We start from the raw sequence: 22094 nt of genomic DNA, 5'->3' as shown, positions 1-22094 counted from the left end.
TTTGTTTGCTTATTTCTTTTTGGATTTTATTTTTATCCATTTGTGGTTCTAGCAAACACAATTGACAAACAAATATTCTCTTTTAAAGGTGGATATCCTTTAGAAGAGGACACATAAAGGTAATTATTTACATCTTAGTAAGAATTACATTAAGGAGCCAGGTTTGTTTTTCTCCTAACAACTAGTAGTAATTAGGACACTGAAAAGGAGTGTTAATTAGGGAGGAGTAGGGGAGCAGTATGAGATTTTGGCATAAGGCATCAAGTGGCCTTTGGGATGGGAATTGGTGTTGTTGTTTTTTTTAAGTTTATTTATTTATTTTGAGAGAGAGAGAGAGCACGTGCATACAATCAGGAGCAGAGAGGGAGGGAGAGAGAATCTCAAGCAGGCTCTGCAGGCTGTCAGCCCAGAGGCCGATGCAGGGCTCAAACCCAGAAACCATGAGATCATGACCTGAGCTGAAATCAAATGTCGGATGCTTAACAAACTGAGCCACCCAGGCGCCCCTAGGATGGGAATTGGGAATGGGATCCTAATTGGAGTGGATCATCAGAGGTAAGTGAAGTCAGAGAAAATGGGTAAGTGGTTGACTCCAAAGGCAAATTTTGGCAGCTACATAATTTTAGAATCATTAGATCTGGGATGGCCAAGGATCTTAATCTTCTAATCTAGGTCCCACTGGATTCCACTTACCATGACTTCATTCTTTCTTTTCTTTTCTTTCTTTCTTTCTTTCTTTCTTTCTTTCTTTCTTTCTTTCTTTCTTTCTTTCTTTTATTTTGAGAGAGCATGAGTGGAGCAGGGGCAGAGAGGGAGAGTACCCCAAGCAGGCTCCGTGATGTCAGCACAGAGCCCAATGCAGGGCTCAAACTCCTGAACCTACAGATCATGACGTGAGCCAAAACTAGGAGTCCAACGCTCAACTGACTGAGCCAACTAGGTGTCCCTCATTCTTTCTTTTTTAACCAAGTGAATTAACACACATTTAAAAAAAATTAAGAAATGGGGTGCCTTGGTGGCTCAGTCCATTAAGTGTCCACTTTCAGCTCAGGTCATGATCTCGTGGTTTGTGAGTTTGAACCCTGTGTCGGGTGCACTCTGTGCTGACATCTGGCAGCCTGGAGCCTGCTTCAGATTCTATGTCTTGCTCTCTCTCTGCCCTTACACCACTCATACTGTCTCTCTCTCTCTATCAAAAAAAAAAGAAGAAAGAAATGCGTTGGATACCTACAATATGCCCTACATCGTGAACATTAGAAAATATGTAACAGACATAGGCCTTTCCTCTAGGAATTTAATATACAGTTGTAGAGACCTGACCTCTTATGAACCACTGGTATTTGTGGTTTAAGTGCATGGGAATATATTGCACAAACATAATTTATCTACTTTTGTGTCTTCTCACCTCCTCTGCTCACCACAGCTCTACTCTTTCCATTCTTGAATTTTAAAAAAGTGTTTCTAGAACTTTCTCCCTGTTTCACCCATGTTTACTTTTTCTTCATCTTGAAGTGTCACCCGCGATGATTAGTACATAAAGTGCTATGTGGGCATTTTACACATTCAGAGGTTTTTTAACAAGTAACTTACAGAGTACCAGCTGTGCAAGGTCTTGTGTCCGGGCACTAGGAATACAGTAGTAAACTAGATCTAGGTTATGATTTCACAGTTCATGAGTTGGAGCCCCATATTGGGCTCTGGGCTAAAGGACAGGGCCTGCTTGGGATTCTCTGTCTCTGGTCTCCCTCTCTCTTTGGCCCTCCCCTGCTCTCTCTCTTTCTCTCCCTCTTTCAAAAAGGAATAAATAAACATTTAAAAAACTGTTTTGTGTTGTATAAAATATACATCCCATAAAATGCAAAATCTAAGTATATAGTCTGATGAATTTTTTTTAATGTTTATTTTTGAGAGAGAGAGAGCAAGCAGAGGAGGGTCAGAGAGAGAGGGAGACAGAATCTGAAGCAGGCTCTAGGCTCTGATCTAACAGCACAGAGCCTGACATGGGGCTTGAACTCACGAACTGTGAGATCACGACCTGAGCCCAAGTTGGATGCTTAACCGACTGAGCCACCGAGGAGGCCCTGGCCCAGTGAATTTTAGTATGTATGTACCTTTGTAACCACCACCCAGATAAAGATACAGAACATTTATAGCACCCTTAAAGGTGTCCTTGTGACCTTTCCCAGTCCACACTTGTTGGACACTTGTCCAACTTGTTGCCCCTAGATAGCCATTATTCAATTTCTGTTATTCTATATTTCTATTATTTTATGATAAATTGATTTTGCTAGTTCCTGAAAACATAAATGTAATCATACAGTATTTATACTTTTGTGTCAGGTTTTTCTTTTTTCAGTTTATATCTGTAAGATTCACCCATGATGTGTGAAGTAATGTTATCTGTTTTTTAATAGCCAAATGCATTCATCCCTCTCAGATATATACTTAGCAGAAGTGGAATTGCAGGATCACATGGTGGTCTATATTTATACCTTCCAAAGTGATTGTACCAATTTATATTCACACCAGCAATACATGAGGATTCCAGTGCTCCACTGTCTTGCTAATTTATTGTCAGGCTGTTTAATTTTAGCCATTCTAGTGGATATGTAATGCTATCTCATTTTGGTTTTAATTTACATTTCCCTGTTTGACATTTGATTTTGGACATCTATTCATACACTTACTGGCCATTTGGAAATCCTCAGCTGTGAAGTGCCTGTTCAAGTTTGTGTCTATTATTTTATTGTATATTGTCTTTCTGCAAAAGGCATTTCAGGCAAAGGGAGTATTCTTTTTTGTTGTTTATTTACTTATTTTTGAGAGAGAGAGAGTGAGCATGGGGGATGGACAGCGAGAGACACAGAGAGAATCACAAGCAGCTTCTGCGCTGTCAGTGCAGAGCCAGATGTGAACCCATGAATCATGAGATCATGACCGAGTCAAAACCCAAGAGTCAGATGCTTAACCGACTGAGCCACCCAGGCATTCCAGGCAAAGGGAGTATTTAAAGAGTGTGGGGCTGCTTGGAAGGTAAGGTACGTTGTAAGGAGGTACAGAGAGCTGATAGTGTCATCACGGCTTTGGGAACAAGGAAACTGAAGCATAAAGAAGCTAAATAACTTGCCCAAGTAAGTGGCAGACCCCGTATTTGAACACAGACTCCAGTGTCTATACTTCCCGCCCCCCCCCCCCCCACTTTATTGAGGTATAATTGACAAATAATATATTTAAGGTATTTAACCACTGTGCCTGAGTGGCTCAGTTGGTTAAGCGTCTGACTTCAGCTCAGGTCATGATCTCCCAGTTTGTGAGTTCGAGCCGTTCGGGGTCTGTGCTGACAGCTCAGAGCCTGGAGCCTGCTTCAGATTCTGTGTCTCCCTCTCTTTCTGCCCCTCCCCTGCTCTCTCCCTCAAAAATAAACATCAAAAAAATATACAGTGTGATGATTTGATATGTATATATATTGTGAAGGGATTCTTACAATCAAGTTAATTAACACATCCATCACCTCACATAATTACCCTGTTTTTGCTCAGTGTTTGTGCTCTTAACCACTGTGATATACCCTTTATAAAAGTGATAGGATCTTAGATGTGAAAGGAAACTTAGAGATTGTCTGATCTGATCCTTTCAATTTTTCTTTTTTCCCCAATTTTTAAAATTTTATTTTATCATGATAAAATATACGCAACATAAAACTTACCATTTAATTAAGTGTACAGTTCAGTATCATTTAATCTTCACATTACTATGCAACCATCACCACTGTTAATCTCCAGAACTTTTTCATCTTTCCATATCAAAACTCTGGACCCATTCAATTAATAACTCCCTTACCTTCTCCCCCCAGGCCCTGGTAATTACCATTCTACTTTCTATTTCTATTAATTTGACTATTCTAAGTACCTTTATATAAGTGGAATCATTGAATATTTGTATTTTTATTTTTGGCTTTTTTCACCTTGCATAGTACCTTAAAGATTCACTCATGTTGTGGCATATATCAGAATTCCTTCCTATTTTTAAGATTTTTTTTTTTTTTATTTTTAAATAATCTCTTCATGCAACATAAACCTCAAGCCCCAAGATCAAGAGTTCATGCTCTACCGACTGAGCCAGCCAGGCTACCCAGAATTCCCTTCATTTTTAAAGGCTGAATAATATTTCTTTGTAGGTATATCACATTTTGTTTATCCATTCATCAGCTGATAGACAATTAAGTTGTTCCTAATTTTCACTATTATGAACAATGCTTCTATGAACATGGTTGTATAAATATTTCGGGTACCTGCTTTCAGTTTTTTCTTTGTGTATTCAGAAGTGAAATTGCTGGATCATATGGTAAATCTGTGTTTAGTTGTCTTGAGGAACTGCCATTTTATATTCCCACCAACAGTATACAAGCGTTCCAATTTTTCCACATTCTGGCCAATACTTTTTTTTTTCTTTTTCCCTTCCCTTCTTCCTCCCTTCCTTCCTCCCTTCCTTCCTTCCTTCCTTCCTTCCTTCCTTCCTTCCAAAAGTGTGTGAAATAGTGGGATTTTTTTTTCTTTTTTAAAGTTTAAGTAATCTCTAACCCAACATGGGGCTTGAACTTATGACCACGAGATCAAGAATCACATACTCTTCCCGTGGAGCCAGACAGGTGCCCCTCTGACTGTGGTTTTGACTGGATTTCCCTAATGATTAGTGATGTTTATCTTCGTTCCATGTGCTTATTGGCATGTCTTCTTTATAGAAATATCTATTCAGTTCCTTTCCTCATTTTTGAATTGGGTTATTTTCTTGTTGTTGAGGTTTTTTTAAGGAGTTCTTTATATACTGTAGATATTAATCCTTTATCAGGTAGATGATTTGCACATATTTTCTCTCATTCTGTGGGCTACCTTTGTACTTTGTTGATACCATCCTCGGTACACAAAAATTTTTAATTTTGATGAAGTACAGTTTGTCTTTTTTGTTGTTGTTGTTCTTTTGTTTCCTGTGCTTTTGTTGTCACAGCCAAGAAATTATTGCCAAATCCAGTGTGGTAAAGCTTTTCCTGTATGTTGTCTTCTAAAGGTTTTTTTCTTCTTAGGAGTTATGGTTAGGTCTTTGATCAATTTTGAGTTCATTTTTCAATGTGGTGTTAGGTAAGGATCCAACTTCATTCTTTTACATGTGGATATCCAATTTTCCCAGCACCATTTGTTGAAAAGACTATCCTTTCCTCATTGAATTGTCTTTTGTACCCTTGTTGAAAATCATTTGACAGTATATGAGAGGGTTTATTTCTGGACTCTATTCTGTTTCATTGATTTATATGTCTGTCTTTATGCCAGCACCATATTGCTTTGATAACTGTAGCTTTGTAGTAAATATTGAAATCAGGAAGTGTGAGTCTTCCAACTTTGTTCTTTTTCAAGATTGTTTTGACTCTTTGAGTTTCCTTGAGATTTCATATGCATTTTATAGTTTATTTATTTATGTTTAGTAATCACTGCACCCATAGCGGGGTTCAAACTTACAACCCTGAAATAAAGAGTTGCATGCTCTTCTGACTGAGTCACCCAGGTGCTTCTCATATGCATTTTAGGATGGATCTTTCTATTTTTGCAAAATCGTTGGGATTTTTAGAAGAATTTCATTGAATGTGTAGATCAATGTATCTTAATAATAAGCATTCTAATCCACGAATATGGGATGTCTTTCCATGTATGTGTATCTTATTTAATTTCTTTCAGCAGTGTGTTGTAGTTTTCATTGTACAAGTCTCTTATTTCCTTGGTTAAGTTAATTTCTAAGAATTTTTTATTCTTTTTGATGCTATTGTAAATGGATTGTTCTGTTATTTCCTTTTCAGATTGTTCATTGTTAGTATACAGAAACATAACTGATTTTTGTGTGTTGATTTTTTTTAACTTTATTTATTTGTTTAGAGAGAGAGAGTGCATGAGCAGAGGAGGGGCAGAGACAGAAGGAGAGAGAGAATCCCAAGTAGGTTCCTCACTGTCAGTGCTGAGTCCAACATGGGGCTTAAAATCATGACCTGAGTGGAAATCAAGAGTTGGACACTTAACCGACTGAGCCACCCAGGTACCCCTATACAGCAAGTTCATAGCAAAGCAGGAACTGATATCCAGACTTTTTTTAACTTCTGATCCAGTGTTTTATTATTTTTATTGTTTTTAAGTTTTTATTTAAGTAATCTCTACACCTAATGTGGGGCTCAAACTCTTGACTTTGGCTCAGGTCATGATCTCACAGTTCGTCAGTTCGAGCCCTGCATCAGGCTCTGCATTGACAGCATGGAGCCTTCTTTGGTTTCTATCTCTCCTTCTCTCTCTGCCCTTCCCCCACTCTCTCTCTCTTTCAAAATAAATAAATAAACTTAAAAAAAAAAAAAAGAGTTGCATGCTCTTCTGATTGAACCAGCCAAGTGCCCCCTGATCCAGTGTTCTTTCCATTATACTGGGTTGTCAGGAATATGGATACCGGGTTATGGAAAGGGGTAACATGATTCTCTTGTTATGTGTTTACTTTAGAATATTTTCACATCAATAAATCTAGTAGATGACAGTGTAGAGAAATTTTAGCGTTAAGAGATTTTTTTGCTATTTGATTTATAACTCCAAATTTTTACATCTGACAAAGTTAAGTTTACTTAACTTTCAGAATGTCATTATTCTTTGCATTTCTTCAGTGCAGTTACAATTGGAACTGATATGCTGGAATTGGACTGCCATATCACAAAAGATGAACAAGTTGTAGTGTCACATGATGAGAATCTAAAGAGATCAACTGGAGTCAATGTAAACATCTCTGATCTCAAGTACTGTGTAAGTAACAATGCATGATAAACTACTATCTAATAGATACTAGAGCCTGTAAGATTATTAAAAACAATGAATGCCAGATAGTGTTTCAATAAATAATAAAAAATAAATGATAGTGATTAAATAATGAATGTCAAAGAAAATTTTAAAAACTATTCTAGGGGCACTTGTGTAGCTCAGTTCGTTAAGCATCCAACTTCAGCTCAGGTCATGATTTCACGGTTCATGGGTTCAAGCCCTGTGTTGGGCTCTGTGCTGACAACTCAGAGCCTGAAGCCTGCTTTGGATTCTGTGTGTGTGTGTGTGTGTGTGTGTGTGTGTGTGTGTGTGTCTCTGCCCCTCCCCTGCTTATGCTCTCTCTCCCTCTCTCTCTCTCTCTCTCTCTCTCCCCTTCTCTCTCAAAAATAAATAAACATTAAAAAAAAAAAAAGAAAACTATTCTAATTTCCAGTGAGGATTTGTACTTACTACAGACACCTGTGGATACATTTTGGAGACTTATTTTTATAAATATTTTAACAAAATTACCAAAGTCTTCAAATGTAAAACTACTAAAATTCAACTTGCTTGAAGTATTCTACAATTTATTTGATCAGATTAAATATATGAATTAATTTTAGTCTTCAAGGATAGGAAATCTGATTTTAGTGGTTTACATGCCATTATAGTAAAGACTGATAAATGGATGGGAAAAATAAATGCTTTGTTTTACCACCTAAAGAAAACTTACGTTAACAGGATACTATCTGTATGTATATCTTGTATGTTTTTTACATGGTTATGATCCTACTGTATATTATGTATATTGTGTTTTTAAACACTTTAACATTATGGCATGATACACATTTTTCCATGCTTTCTCATTTAATAGACTTTAGTTTTTAGAGAAGTTATCAGCAAAATTGAGCAGAAAGTACAGAGTTTCCACTAACTTCTGAACCTTCCCCCCCCCCCCCCCCGTCAACATCCTGCACCAGAGTGTTACATTTGGTACAATCTATGAACCTACATTAACACATCATTGTCACCCCAAATCCATAGGTAACAGTAGGTTTATTTTTATTTTTTTAATGTTTATTTATTTTTGAGAGAAAGAGAGAGAGTTTATTTATTTTTGAGTGGGAGAGAGACAGAGAGAGGGAGACACAGAATCCGAAGCAGGCTCTAGGCTCAGAGCTGTTTGCACAGAGCCTGACGTGGGGCTCAAACTCACAAACCACAAGATCATTACCTGAGCTGAAGTCAGACGCTTAACGAACAGAGCCAGACAGGCACCCCAGTAGGGTTTATTCTTAATGTTGTATATTCTGTAGGTTTTAACATATAACGACATGTACGTTTTAATGTGTAATAATATGTATCAACTATTACAAGTGTCATACATAATAATTTCACTGCCCTAAAAATCCTTGGCCTGTTCATCCTTCCTGCCCCCCAACCCCTGGCAACCATTGATCTTTTTATCGTCTTCATAGTTTTACCTTTTCCAGAATGTCATATTGTTGGAATTGTTTGGTATTTAGCCTTTTCAGATTCCATGCTTATTTTTCATCAGCATTTTAAATGACTGCAGTTATTCCCTTGATTGGATATGGAGTTATTTTTAACCATTCCTCTTCTTTGTTGGGCATTTGAATTAGTTCTAAGTTTTTTTTTTTTTTAATTTAATTAATTAAGAATAAAATAAAATGCCACTTAAAAAAAGTGTTTTAAGGATTCTAAAATCTGGGACTCATGTCTGGCTCAGTTGGTGGAGCATGTGACTCTTGATCTCAGGGTCATGAGTTCAAGCCCCATGTTGGTCGTAGAGTTTATCTAAAAACAAAGTAAGAATTAAAAAAAACACAAAACAAAAAAACAAGAGAGTTCTAAAATGTGATAATAGAGGAATTCCCGTTTTTCTGTACCCTTACCATTATTGAATATTATAACAAAAATTTCCTAACTTTTAATTTTAATTAGCATTTATTTATTTGTGAGTTTAAAGATTCTTTTGTTTGATTGTCATTGTTTAAAATTGTCTATTCTTGACACTTATCTACTGAGATATTTGTATATTTATTATTGAGAAAAGGTCCATATTAAATAGTACAGATTTCTTTTCTTATAAGTTGTGAAAGAAAGTAGTTCTATGATTGATTTGCTGTTTGGGATATTCTGCTAAAGAGTGCCCTATGTAAACATAGGTAATGTTTTATTCTTTTATTTTTTGAAGAAGCATATCTTTATCTTAATGTAAGACACCAAAATACTTAAAAAAATTTTTTAAATACTTTTAAATTTTGAGAGCTAACTTTTTTTTTTAAATCATATCTTTTAAAGGAACTCCCACCTTACCTTGGCAAACTGGATGTCACATTTCAAAGAGGTAATATTTCCCATTTGCAGCTTAAACATTTACATTAAAGTGTATTTGGTATTTGTTTATACTGAGAATTAGATATACATGTGTGTTCTCTTGTCATAGTAAATTCCAGCTAAAAGTACTGCCCTCAGTACCTACTCTTTCAGACCTACAGATCTGAAATCTGGACCCTAAGATGATAAAGGCTAGAGATTTAACTGGCTCATTCTATTTAAATTTATGTACAGGTAATTTAAGCCTGTATACTTAAAAAAAAAAAAAAAAAAGCCTGAATACTAATTATAAGAAACCCAGATACTATTAGGGATGCTTTGCATTTCTAAAGCTTCAAATTGTAGACGATTACTATAACTTGCAGTAATAATCCATCATAAGCAAAAACAATAAGTGAAAAGACATTGAAAAGGACCCCTTTCAGATCATTACTGATTCTGTAACGTTTGATTTTATGTCATTTCACTGCTCCCTATATTAAATTATTAAAGAGAATTCTATTACTCAAATAAACCACCCATTTCCTGGTCATTGTCACTTTTTAATCACAAGCATAGCAGTTTTCTCTCTTTTGAGGGAATATTTCTCACAAAGGAACATGTCCCTTGGCCCAGTTTGTTAGACTTGTTAGAATGGAAAATAGACCACCTGGAGATAAAGATTGCTAAGCAGGTACAGGGACCCACACTATCACAATTCAGCCTCATGTTTTGAATGATTCAAATGTAACTCAGTAAAACTACAAGATGGTACATATTATGCTCCTTTGTATGGAATGGCTTGCATTTATTTAAAAAAAAAATTTTTTTTTAATGTTTATTTATTTTTGAGAGACAGAGAGAGACAGCATCAGCAGGGGAGGGGCAGAGAGAGAGGGAGACCTAGAACATGAAGCAGGCTCCAGGCTCTGAGCTGTCAGCACAGAGCCCGACGCAGGGCTCAAACTCACGAGCCGTGAGATCATGACCTGAGCCGAAGTCGGACGCTTAACCGACTGAGCCACTCAGATGCCCCTGGAATGGCTTGCATTTAGTTAAAACCTTGGTTAAATGTCAAGGATCTATTGATAATAATATTAAAAAAGAAATGTAACTACTTTGTGACCTAGATTTAAAACTGGCCAGTGTAATTTCCGTTTGGTTGGAAAATTTAAGAAAGCCAAGTAAAAATCAGAAAATTGCTTAAATTAGCTATCTCTGAAGGATGTTTCGATCTGAAAATGGTTTGATTTTACTTTCCAAGTATCATTAAGCCGGGTTGGTTTGAGTAAACACTTTTTCATTCTTGTAATTTAACAGGATTATACTTGCCAAGCTATTATATAATATTTGTGTCCATTGTGGATTTGTGAAGGTTAAAAACATTTCGTAAGTGAAGTGTTTTGTTTGTTTGTTTTTTGTTTTTGTTTCTTTTTTTATGTTTATAGAGCAAAGCCAAAACCTCACGAAGATTAAAAGATCCTTTGAGAGGAAAAATGTTTTTACTTTTTTTTCAGGTTTTATTCCTTTCTTTCTTTTTTTAAAGTTTTTATTTATATACCTTTCTCATAAAGTCATAAAATATTTGAATATGCAGTGACCTTTGAGACTATATAATTCTATCTCCTCCTGTTATAAATAAGGAAACCGAGGCATAAAGATGTAAATTAACTTGATTAAGGGCAGGCATACAACAAATAAATGACAGAGGTAGGACTTGAAACTAGGCCTTCATCTAACCAGGTCAGTGTTCAGCTGTACTATCTGGCCTCGCCATCTAAAAAATCTTTTTTTTTTTTCTTAATTTTAAAAAATATTTATTTATTTTATTTTTTTGAGAGAGAGAGACAAACTGATAAAACACAAGTGGTACAGAGAGAGAGGGAGACACAGAAACTGAAGCAGGCTCCAGGCTTTGAGCTGTCATCACAGAGCACCACACAGGGCTTGAACTCATGAAGTACAAGATAATGACCTGAGCCAAAGTCAGACACTCAACCGACTGAGCCACCCAGGCATTCCTAAAGAGTATCTCTCTCTCTCTCTCTTTTTTAATGTTTATTTATTTATTTTAAGAGAGAGAACGAGCAGGGGAGGGGCAGAGAGAGGGAGAGAGAGAATCCCAAGCAGGCTCCGGTGCTGTCAGCACAGAGCCAGATGTGGGGCTCAAACTCACAAATGGGGAGGTCATGACCTGTGCTGAAATCAAGAGTCAGATGCTTAACTGACTGAGCCACCCAGGTGCCCTAAAAGTCTTTTCTAATGCCTTATTAATAGCAATGCCATGTACATTCAAGTTTCAGACAGCTAAAAAGGATAATTAATTTTCATTCATATTACATTCAGTTCATATTACAATTAAGAATGCCTTACATGTGAAATTTACTGCATTTAGGCTAATATACAGTACTTGATTCAGATTAGGTAGATAGTTGTTCCTTTGTGTGTGTGCGTGTGCGTCCTATTCCCCTCCTCAGAATTCTGGCTTACTTTTCTTTAAATATGAGAGAGAGAGAGAGAGAGAGAGACTGTCAACTCTCAGAGGAATACAGATTTTAGGCCTCTTGCTTTCTTTGTGATTCACAATTTTACCAGAGATGGTAAAGGTGCTTTGGTCTACCACAGGCTACATTAAAAAATAAATGTAAAGAAAGAATATAAAAATGTGTTAACCAAAGGGTTTGTTCTTATCTATCCTGCTAACTTGAAAGTGGATTTTTTTTCATGGAAAATACACATTCTGGATAGTCTAGGTTGGTCAGAATGATCACTTTAAAAGTTCTTGCATGTTTATAAGAGGCTACTTCACTCATCCCATCACCCAGCACATCCTATCGCTTACTCCTTGCCTGTCACTCTAGTTTTCCTCTTTCCCTTTTTGTAGTATTTCCTAGGTGGTTATCTTCTGCCCAGAACAATACTGGGGACAAACTTCTTTCCCCAACTCATTTTCTATATTCTGTGTTAGCTGAGGCATTAATTTAAATATTTTCACATCACTTTAACATACTTCTTTTTTTTTTTTTTAGTTTAAAAAAATTTTTTTTAATGTTTATTTATTTTTGAGACAGAGAGAGACAGAGCATGAATAGGGCAGAGTCAGAGAGAGAGGAAGACACAGAATCCAAAGCAGGCTCCAGGCTCTCAGCTGCCAGCACAGAGCCCAACATGGGGCTTGAACTCACGGACCATGAGATCATGACCTGAACCAAAGTCAGACGCTTAACTGACTGAGCCACCCAGGTGCCCCCCCCATTTTTTTAGTTATTAATGTAACTTAAATCCCCTTGTTTCTTTCTTTCTTTTTTTTTTTTAAGTTTATTTATTTATTTTGAGAGAAAGAGAGCAAGTGGGGTAGGGGCAAAGAGAGAGGGGAGAGAGAAGGAGTCCCAAGCAGACTCTGCACTGTCAGCACAGAGCCCATTGTGGGGCTGGAACCCACAAACCGTGAGATAATGACTTGAGCCGAAATCAAGAGTCAGACACTTAACTGACTGTACCACCCAGGCTCCCCTAATTTCCTTGTTTCTCCCACTATTAGATGCAATATTATTCTTATTGTATAATGTTCCAAAGTTAGTTTTGTCTGTTTGACTTCTAAGTTGATCCTTGCAACCTTACCTTCATGTGAATAGCTAATGCCCATGGCAATTCTTTTGACTGCTAAATTAATTTTTTCACCCTTAACAAGCTATGAAAAATTTTACTTAACTAAAAAACAGTACTGTTTAAATGGAATGTAGCAATAGAAATGCTCTATATTTGCACTGTTACAATAGACAGTTAATCACGTGACTGTTTTATTTGTTTATTTATGTATTTATGTATTTATTTATTTATTTATCTATCTATCTGTTTATTTATTTATTTTACTTTACATCCAAAATAGTTAACATATAGTGCAATCAGGAGTAGATTCCAGTGATTCATCCCCTATGTATAACACCCAGTGCTCATCCCAGGCCCCCCTTAAGGCACACCTTCTACACATGAGGATGGACTCTGACAACATCAAAAGCACATGATCCATCCAGCTGAGGATTTCAGGAGACCTCTCCCCGTATTCATATTGTTATGCTTAAAGTTCATGTGCTCTCTTTGTGGCCAAGGAGGCAGAGCCAAATGATTGAGAGGCTAGTCAGTATGACCCAGAGTCCCACCATCTGAATTACAAGGAGTAGTAAAAAGACAAAAAGAATGGAATACAGAACAGACAAAACAGTAACACATTTTCCTTTTTTCCCCCATTTACATGCTGACTTTTCATATGAGCCTTTATTATGGATAATTTTTTCACTTTTTGGCATAGATTTAATTTACTTTGTTGATACACTTCTTTGAACAATAAAGATGAAATAAAAGGTCTTTTACCATTTTGTTATTCACATGGTAGTGGAATTGCAGTTTCAGAGGGAAGAGGAAATTTTATAAGACTTGCATAGCAAAGGGGCGTCTGACTTCAGCTCAGGTCATGATTTCATGCACTGGGCTCCACACTGACAGTGCAGAGCCTGCCTGGGATTCTCTCTCTCTAATCCCCTACCCCCATCTCAATCTGCCCCTCCCCCTCTTGTGTGCTGTCTTTGTCTCTCTCAAAAATAAATAAACTTAAAAATTACTTAATATAGCATGTATAGTATATTATGTAAATGATTCAAGGCAAAAGAGATTAAGGAAAAAGTTAAGAAAATAACCCTCAGGAAATGTAAAAAATGATTAAAAAATCCTCTTCTTATTTTTTTTGTGACTCAATTTTCTTTGAGTAGCTGTATTGATACAATTCTTTATTACTGAATTAGCATGTATTTCCCTTGCCTGAACACATATATATATATATTCTCAGTCTCTGAAAATTTCAGTGGTGATAGCTTAGCAAAACTTTCCAAACAACCTCAGTGTCCACTAGCAGGGTATAGGGAAGGAAACATTTTTTCCCCTTCTACTCTCTAGGTTCTCAGCAAGGCTCTGTAACAAAAGAGAGATTAACAAGAGTAAGACAGAAGTTTATTAATATGTGTGTGTCATGGAGAACCTCAGGGATGAGTAACTCAAAGGTGGCTAGAACTTGAGTTTATATAGCATCTTAAACAAATCCAATACATTTTCAGAGAAATGACAAGACAAAAGGGATTTTGAGTTTCTAGGGTGGCAAATTGTGGGAAGGTGGATATAAAGGTGAATAAGGAAAGATAAAGGCTAGTCAACAGTTTGTATTGTGGAGTCCTGTGGTGCTGATAAGGGTCTAAGGTTGTTGGTGATTACGTTGTGGAAAAATTTAAGTCTTGTTTCTAGGCAGATGGGAAAGGACCGAGATTTTCTCATATCTGTTTCATCTCAGTTGCCTTACGTTCAAAATAATCCTAATGCCAAACTGCCATATTTTGGAAGTGGTAAACTCTGTTACCTTTCTGGGGGAATGGTTAAATTAAAATAATTAAGGGACAGGGCGCCTGGGTAGCTCAGTCGGTTGAGCTTCTGACTCCTGATTTTAGCTCAGGTCATGATCTCACGGTTTGTAGGTTTGAGCCCCGCATTGAGCTGTGTGCTGACAATGTGGAGCCTGCTTGGGATTCTCTCTCCCTGTCTCTCTGCCCCTCCTTTGCTCATGCTATCTCTCTTTCAAAATAAATAAAACTTAAAAAAAATAATTAAGGAGCATCTGGGTGGCGCAGTCAGTTAAGTGCCCGACTCTTGATTTCGGCTTGAGTCATGATCTCTCAGTTTCTTGAGATTGAGCCACACATGCTATCAGCACAGAGCCTGCTTGGGATTCTCTCTGTCTCTCTCTGCCCCTTCTCTGCTCGCACCCTCTCTGTCTCTCTCAAAATAATAGAATAAGATTGGTGGATTAACACTATCAATGTCATGGTTATGATATTGTAGTATAGTTTTACAAGAGGTTATTATTGGGAGATCTGGGTAAAAGGTGCACAGATCTCTATTTTTCTTATAACTTCAAGTGAATCTATAGTTATTTCAAAAAGTTCAATGAAAAAAATTTTAAATCATAATTCTAAATATAGTGTATGAACATGCAACATTTATTTTTTTACTTATGTAAAAGATCAGATTAAGGTCTGTAGGTACGCTATTATAACTCTTATTAAATTAGCATAGAAGGGGCACCTGGCTGGTTCAGTCAGTAGAGCATGTGACTCTTGATCTTGGGGTTGTGAGTTCAAGCCCCATGTTGGGTGTAGAGATTACTTAAAAATAAAACCTTTAAAAAATTATGCATAGGATAAAAATGGTCACAATGCTTATATCTAAGTTGTTGGATTTTAGATGATTTTTCTTTTCTTCATACTTTTCATCATTTTGTAAATGCCTTATTATGAATACATACTATTGTGAAAACAATACTTTATCTTTTTTTCCTAATCATCAAAAAAGTGAAAGTTATCTTTTAAAAATACTTTTAAAAATCTTGCTTTCTCAGCATGCCAATGTGAAGGAAAAGATAACCGAATCCCATTACTGAAGGAAGTTTTTGAGGCCTTTCCTAATACTCCCATTAACATCGATATCAAAGTCAACAACAATGTGCTGATTAAGAAGGTACTTAAGGCATTGCCTCTTCTGACTGTATTGTATTTCACAAACTAAATGAGGCTAGAGTAGGTGACTTCATAGATTGCTACTGTTTAAGGAAATGTGATACTCTAGGGATCAGTATTGTTTTAAATAATGCCCTGGTAGAAGAGATTACTTTACTGTAGGAAAGCCTATTTTCAGAGTGAGTTGTTTTGTCTCAGTCATGCATAAAAGTGAGCTCCTGTGAACCAATTGTTCTGGCAATTAACTTCTTCAGATTTAACTTGCTTTGTTGGTAGTTTATATCAAATGACTAAATAGTGGTACTCTCTTAGATAAATCATATAATGGTAAAATGTAAGTAATTGCTTATATTTTATAAAATAATCTGGATTCATATATTCGTCCAAAAGTTTATATGACTCACTAGCAGAAAGTCAGTTGTAACCCATTTGTAAAGTGAAATAATGTAAATGGATTTACAAATAGGCACATGCATCAACTTTTGAATTTTCACATGTAGGTTTCAGAGTTGGTGAAGCAGTACAGACGAGAACACATAACAGTGTGGGGCAATGCCAGTTATGAAATTGTAGAAAAGTGCTACAAAGAGGTAAGCTTCAAAAATGATACAGAAAGATCTTTCTTGCTGTTGTATATCTATACATAGTCTTACAGTAATAATTTTTTAAATTACCTTATTTCAAAGCCTCATACAAAGACAAATGGTACTGGGTAGAGGCACCTAGCCAGAAGTTTACTAATAGAGATAATGGATTTAATAGAAATAATGGACCTTACAGTTTAAGCTCTATGTACTTGGGCTGGCTCACAGAATTTATTTTCACATGCTAATATTAGTTGTTTGCCAACACTTTATTATGTACATTATGAAACAAAATATGATTCCTATCTTTTAATGTCTGTTTTTTTGGTTCGGTTATTGAAATTTTCTGTGTAATTTTGAATTGAGGAAAGTATTTAGTCATTCAACTCTATAGCTCAAGCTTCTCTGTTCCCTGCCTCCAAACAGAATTAATCAAATTAATCCAGGATCATAATTATCAGGTGGTATATAAAAGTAGGGCCATCCACCTACTGAGATCTTTCTGTTTAAAGAAAATATATCTATAAAAAGTTAATTTGATATATCTTGACATGGTTGCTAAGCCTCTATAAGCAAGTTTAGCTCTGTACTATAGCTTCTATAAGTATAGCTTATATAGTTATATACTATAGCAAGTATAACTAGGAGAATATGAAATTCAAAATGTTAAAAAACCTTAAGCATTAAAGACTCTCTTTCAAAATACAAGTGATAGTACAGAAGAAATATTGTGACATAAGTAGCAATTCAAAATACAAAGTTTTCTTTGGGGAGGGCCCTCCTTCCTCACAAAAAAGGTAAAAACATAGATCCAGAATTGGCACCACTACAATTAAAAGTACAGTTGAAGGCCTCATTAAGGCAAGTAAGTTTTATTTATGTGCCACAGGTTCTCTGAGATCCCAAGGTAACTTGTGTACAAAAGGAGAAAACAAAGTAGTCATTGGGACAAATGGCTTCAGATTCCTGAGAATTTAGGACTAATATTTTTCCATAATTCATCATTATCTAATGGTATTTTCACATGTCATTAAAAGTGACTGTATTATTGAAGTTTTACATTTTTATTTATTTATTTACTTACTTATTTGAGACAAAGAGCAAGTAGGGGAGGTGCTGTCAGTGCAGAGCCTGATGTGGGCTTGATCCCATGAACTGCAAGATCATGAACTGAAACCAGGAGTCAGAGGCTTAACTGACTGAGCCACTCAAAATTTTTTTAAATAAAAAATAGGAGCGCCTGAATGGCTCAGTTGGTTAAGTCTCTGACTCTTGGTTTTGGCTCAGGTCATGATTTCACAGTTCATGAGATTAAGCTCTGACAGCACAGAACCTGTTTGGGATTCTCTCTTTCCCTGTCTCTCTGCGCCTTCCCTGCTCATGCGTGCTCTCTCTCTCTCTCAAAATAAATAAATAAAAATTTTTAAAAATTCTTAAAATAAAAAATAGTGATAACAGCAAATGCTGAAGAAGATTTGGAGAAGCTGGATCTCTCCTACATTGTCAGTGGGAATGTAAAATACTACAACCACTCTCTTTTTTTTTTTTTTTTTTTTTTTTTTTTAAATTTTTTTTTTCAACGTTTATTTATTTTTGGGACAGAGAGAGACAGAGCATGAACGGGGGAGGGACAGAGAGAGAGGGAGACACAGAATCGGAAACAGGCTCCAGGCTCCGAGCCATCAGCCCAGAGCCTGACGCGGGGCTCGAACTCACGGACCGTGAGATCGTGACCTGGCTGAAGTCGGACGCTTAACCGACTGCGCCACCCAGGCGCCCCTACAACCACTCTCTTAATTAGTTGGATAGTGTACCCAAACTAAACATACACTTACCATATTAACCAGCAATCTCACTCTTGGACGTTTATCTCAGAAAAGTGAAAACTTATGCACAAAAAACCTGTCTATGAATGTTTATAGCAGCTTTATTTATAATAGCAAAGTACTAGAAACCAACCAAAATGACCTTCAGTGGGTAGATGGCTAAACATGATGTAATACTATTCAGCCATAAAGGGAAAGGAACTACTGATACATGCAACAAGCTGGGCTGCCCTCATCCTTGATGTCATTTCACTTGGAAAAAATGAACCTCAAAAGGTTACATACTGGAATCACCTACATTGCACACCTGAAACTCACATATATAACACTGTATGTTAACTGTCTGGAATTAAAATTAAAATAAAAACCTAAAGAAACAAAAACCAAACCAAAACAAAAAGGTTGCATACTGTATGATTCCATTTATGTAACATTCTCAAAACTATACACACAGAGCAGATAAATGGCTGTCAGGGGACAGGGACTGGGGGCAACTACAGAGAGGTAGCAGGAGGGAGTTCTCATTTGTGATGGAGCTGCTCTGGATTTTGACTGTGGTGGTGGTTACACGAATCAGTACATTGTTAAAACTGCATTAAACCAAACACATGCACAAGTGAATGGAGATTTTAAAAAAGGTGAAAACTGCATAAGGTCTATGGTCTAAATGATATACCAGTATAGTGATATTATACTACAGTTATGTCAAATGTTACCATTTGAGGAAGCTGGGCTAAGGGCACATAAGACTCAACTTCCTGTGAATCTATTATTTCGAAATAAAAAGTCCACTTTTGACCCAGAATTATAGAACTTTTCCTTTGATTCACCAATTTTTTTTAGAAGCATCTGGCTTTCTGTCATTTTAGAATTTAAAAACTCCAAACTTCCAGCAGTCATTTTCAGACATCATAGTAAACATGTCTCAAAATATTTGTCATTCATATCATGAACATACCATATAATTAAGTCATACATCTTTTACAATTCTTTTTTTTTAATTAATATTTATTTATTTTTGAGAAAGAGAGAGAGAGACAGAGTGTGAGCGGGGGAGGGGCAAAGAGAGAGGGAGACACAGAATCCAAAGCGGGCTCCAGGCTCTGAGCTGTCAGCACAGAGCCCAATGTGGGGCTCGAACTCACAAGCCATGAGACCATGACCTGAGCCCAAGTCGGAAGCTTGACCGACTAAGCGACCCAGGCACCCCTCTTTTACAATTCTTAAAATACGATTTATAAGAATTTTACATTAGTCCTTTAATTCCCAAATGCTAGCAACTAAAAATATAAAAAAAAAAAAAAAGAGCGGCACACCGTGGTAAGAGGAAAACATGTAGAGCTTATTTCCACTTAATGGCTTTTAATTCATTCTAACTTAATGCAGTGGTTCTTTTGTTTGTTTGTTTTGTTTTGTTTTTTGAGAGAGAGAGAGAGAGCGCGTGGGGAGGGGAGAGGGGTAGAGAGAGAGAGAATTTTTTTTCTTTTTTGAGAGAGAAAGGGCACAAGTGAACGAGGGTGTTGAGAGAGAGGGAGAAAGAGAATCCCACGAGGGGCAGAGAGAGAGAGAGAAAGTGGAACTTACCCAAGGCGGGGCTCGTGTTTACCTGATGCAGGGCACCAGTTCACCCAAGTGTACTCGAACTCACGAACCGTGAGGTCATGACCTGAGCTGAAGTCAGATGCTTTACCCAACTGAGCCACCCAGGTGCCCCACTTAATGCAGTGGTTCTTAAAGTTGGCTGGATGTTGGAATCCTAAATCCTAAATAAAGATACTAATGCTTAGGTCCCATTCCCTAAATTCTATTTATTTTGTTCAAATATAGTTGACATAATGTTATATTAGTTTTAGGCGTACAACACAGTGACTGGACAAATCAGTACTTTATGCTGTGCTCACCACAAGTGTAGCCACCATCTGTCAACCGTATAACACTATTACAATACCACTGACTCCACTTCCTATGCTGTACCTTTTATCCCCATGAGCTATTCATTCCATAGCTGGAAGCCTGTATCTCTTACTTCTCTTCACACATTTCTCCCACTCTCCTCCCCTCTGGCAACCATCAGTTTGTTGTCTGTATTTATGGGTCTGTTTCTGCTTTTTGTTTGTTTATTCATTTTGTTTTTTAGATTCCACATGTAAGGGAAATCATACAGTATTTGTCTTTCTCTGTCTAACTTATTTCACTTCGTGTAATACCCTCTCAGTCCATCCATGTTGTCGCAAATGGCAAGATCTCCAGATATTCTAATTTAGAAGATACAGAGTGGCACCAGCTGTTATGTCAGTGGTGTGCCAGCATACCAAACCCCACCCTCTCCCACCACCAGCAGCCTTGCATGCCTCCCAGAAATACCAATTATTTTTTTTAGTTCTCTGGGTCCAAAGTTGTGTAAGTTTTGAGGGTCAGCTCCTAACCCTATTTTTCCCATAAGCTCTGTTATTTTCAGTGCATGAACTTGCAGAAATCAAGTTTTTCAGGGGCTTGTACATTGTGTTACAGCTGAAACACCTGTGTATAAATAAGCCTAAAATATTACAGAGAGACATATGAACAGAGAGAGAAGAAATGCTCAAACTTATTTATTCTCTTTTATTCTCTTTTTTTTTTTAAATAAAGAAGTGAGTAATTTAAAGCTAATATGTAAAATAAATTACTTGTGGGGCACTTGGGTGGCTTAGTAGGTTAAGTATCCAACTTGATCTCAGTTCAGGTCTTGATCTCAGGTCGTGAGTTCAAGTACCGCATTGAGCTCTGTGCTGGTGTATAGCCTGCTAAAAAATAAAATAAAATAATAAAATAAATTACTTTTTTGCATAACTTTTTCAATATATTATTTTTTGTATAGAAAAAATCAACTCCACCATAATTTCTATGTTTTAAAGACAAATATAGGAGGGGCTAGGGAGAGGAGGATACAGGGAATTGTATACTAGGCATAGAGTTTCAGTTTTGCAAGATAAAAAGAGTGCATATCTATATGAAGCTTACATTCTAAGAGTTTTGAGATCTTGAACATATTTTCCAGTAGAAACCTAAAAGGATGGCTTGATTCTTGGACTAGCTTACAAAATCTTATCTATATTTGATCCATAATGTAACTGAAAGATGACATATTTGCAACAGTGCTAATATATTTTATCTATAGATATTCATATCAATGTCATATCTTACTTAAATAATGTATAACTATATCTATAGATAAGAATACATATATATCTATATATAGATATATATGAATATATGTCGATCTTCAGTTACATATTTTTTAACTGGCAGTAAGGTTACTGAATGTTTCATATTTTCATTTCTTTATCTTGTTCTGTTAGATTCAATGTGTTTAATCTCTAATAATAAGTACTGTCACCAACAGACAGAGTGGTGTTGCAATGCAGACATTAGGGAATAGAGAAACTTTAATATCATCAGTTGATGGTATAGGGCTCCAAGATAGATCTAACCCATTTGTCAAGGACTAACTATTTTTAAATGTGGTGTGTTTAGAGATGGATATTGATAACTCAGGGAGTACTTTTAACAAGTGTCCAGATACAGTCTTGGAAATTTTGAGGATGTGAAATAATCTTCTTTATTGAGCAGTTGTAAAGTAACATATTGTTTGTGTCTTTTAGAATTCAGATATTCCTATACTCTTCAGTCTACAACGTGTTCTGCTCATTCTTGGCCTGTTCTTCACTGGTCTCTTGCCCTTTGTGCCCATTCGAGAACAGTTTTTTGAAATCCCAATGCCTTCTATCATATTGAAGTAAGTGGTTACTCTGTTTGCATCAATTATCATTACAGGGGGACTAAGATCAAGGCTCATTAATATCAATATCAGTGAAATAAAAGATTGCTGTAGGGGCACCTGGCTGGCTCAGTTGGCAGAGCGGGTGACTCTTTTTTGTTTTGTTTTTTTTTTTTTTTTAAATTTTTTTTTTTTCAATGTTTTTTATTTATTTT

The 22094-nt window shown here is 36.4% G+C and overlaps 1 protein-coding gene across 2 annotated transcripts in view; it reads left to right on the top strand.

Annotated features, from left to right (window-relative positions):
- Nucleotides 1-22094, top strand: part of GDPD1 (glycerophosphodiester phosphodiesterase domain containing 1) — a 49681-nt gene that overhangs the window by 19433 nt on the left and 8154 nt on the right. For both annotated transcript variants that reach the window (XM_078437370.2, XM_078437371.2), the window contains exons 3-7: nt 6686-6821; nt 9141-9186; nt 15595-15713; nt 16213-16302; nt 21764-21897. In XM_078437370.2, the coding sequence (XP_078293496.1) occupies nt 6686-6821; nt 9141-9186; nt 15595-15713; nt 16213-16302; nt 21764-21897 (525 nt within the window). The remainder of the gene's footprint in view (nt 1-6685; nt 6822-9140; nt 9187-15594; nt 15714-16212; nt 16303-21763; nt 21898-22094) is intronic.

This window comes from Panthera onca, chromosome E1 (genome assembly GCF_046562875.1).
Source record: "Panthera onca isolate mPanOnc1 chromosome E1, mPanOnc1 haplotype 2, whole genome shotgun sequence".
Taxonomy (NCBI): Eukaryota; Metazoa; Chordata; class Mammalia; order Carnivora; family Felidae; genus Panthera; species Panthera onca.
Note: the sequence above shows the minus strand (reverse complement) of the source record. Positions and strands in the feature narration are given on the sequence as shown.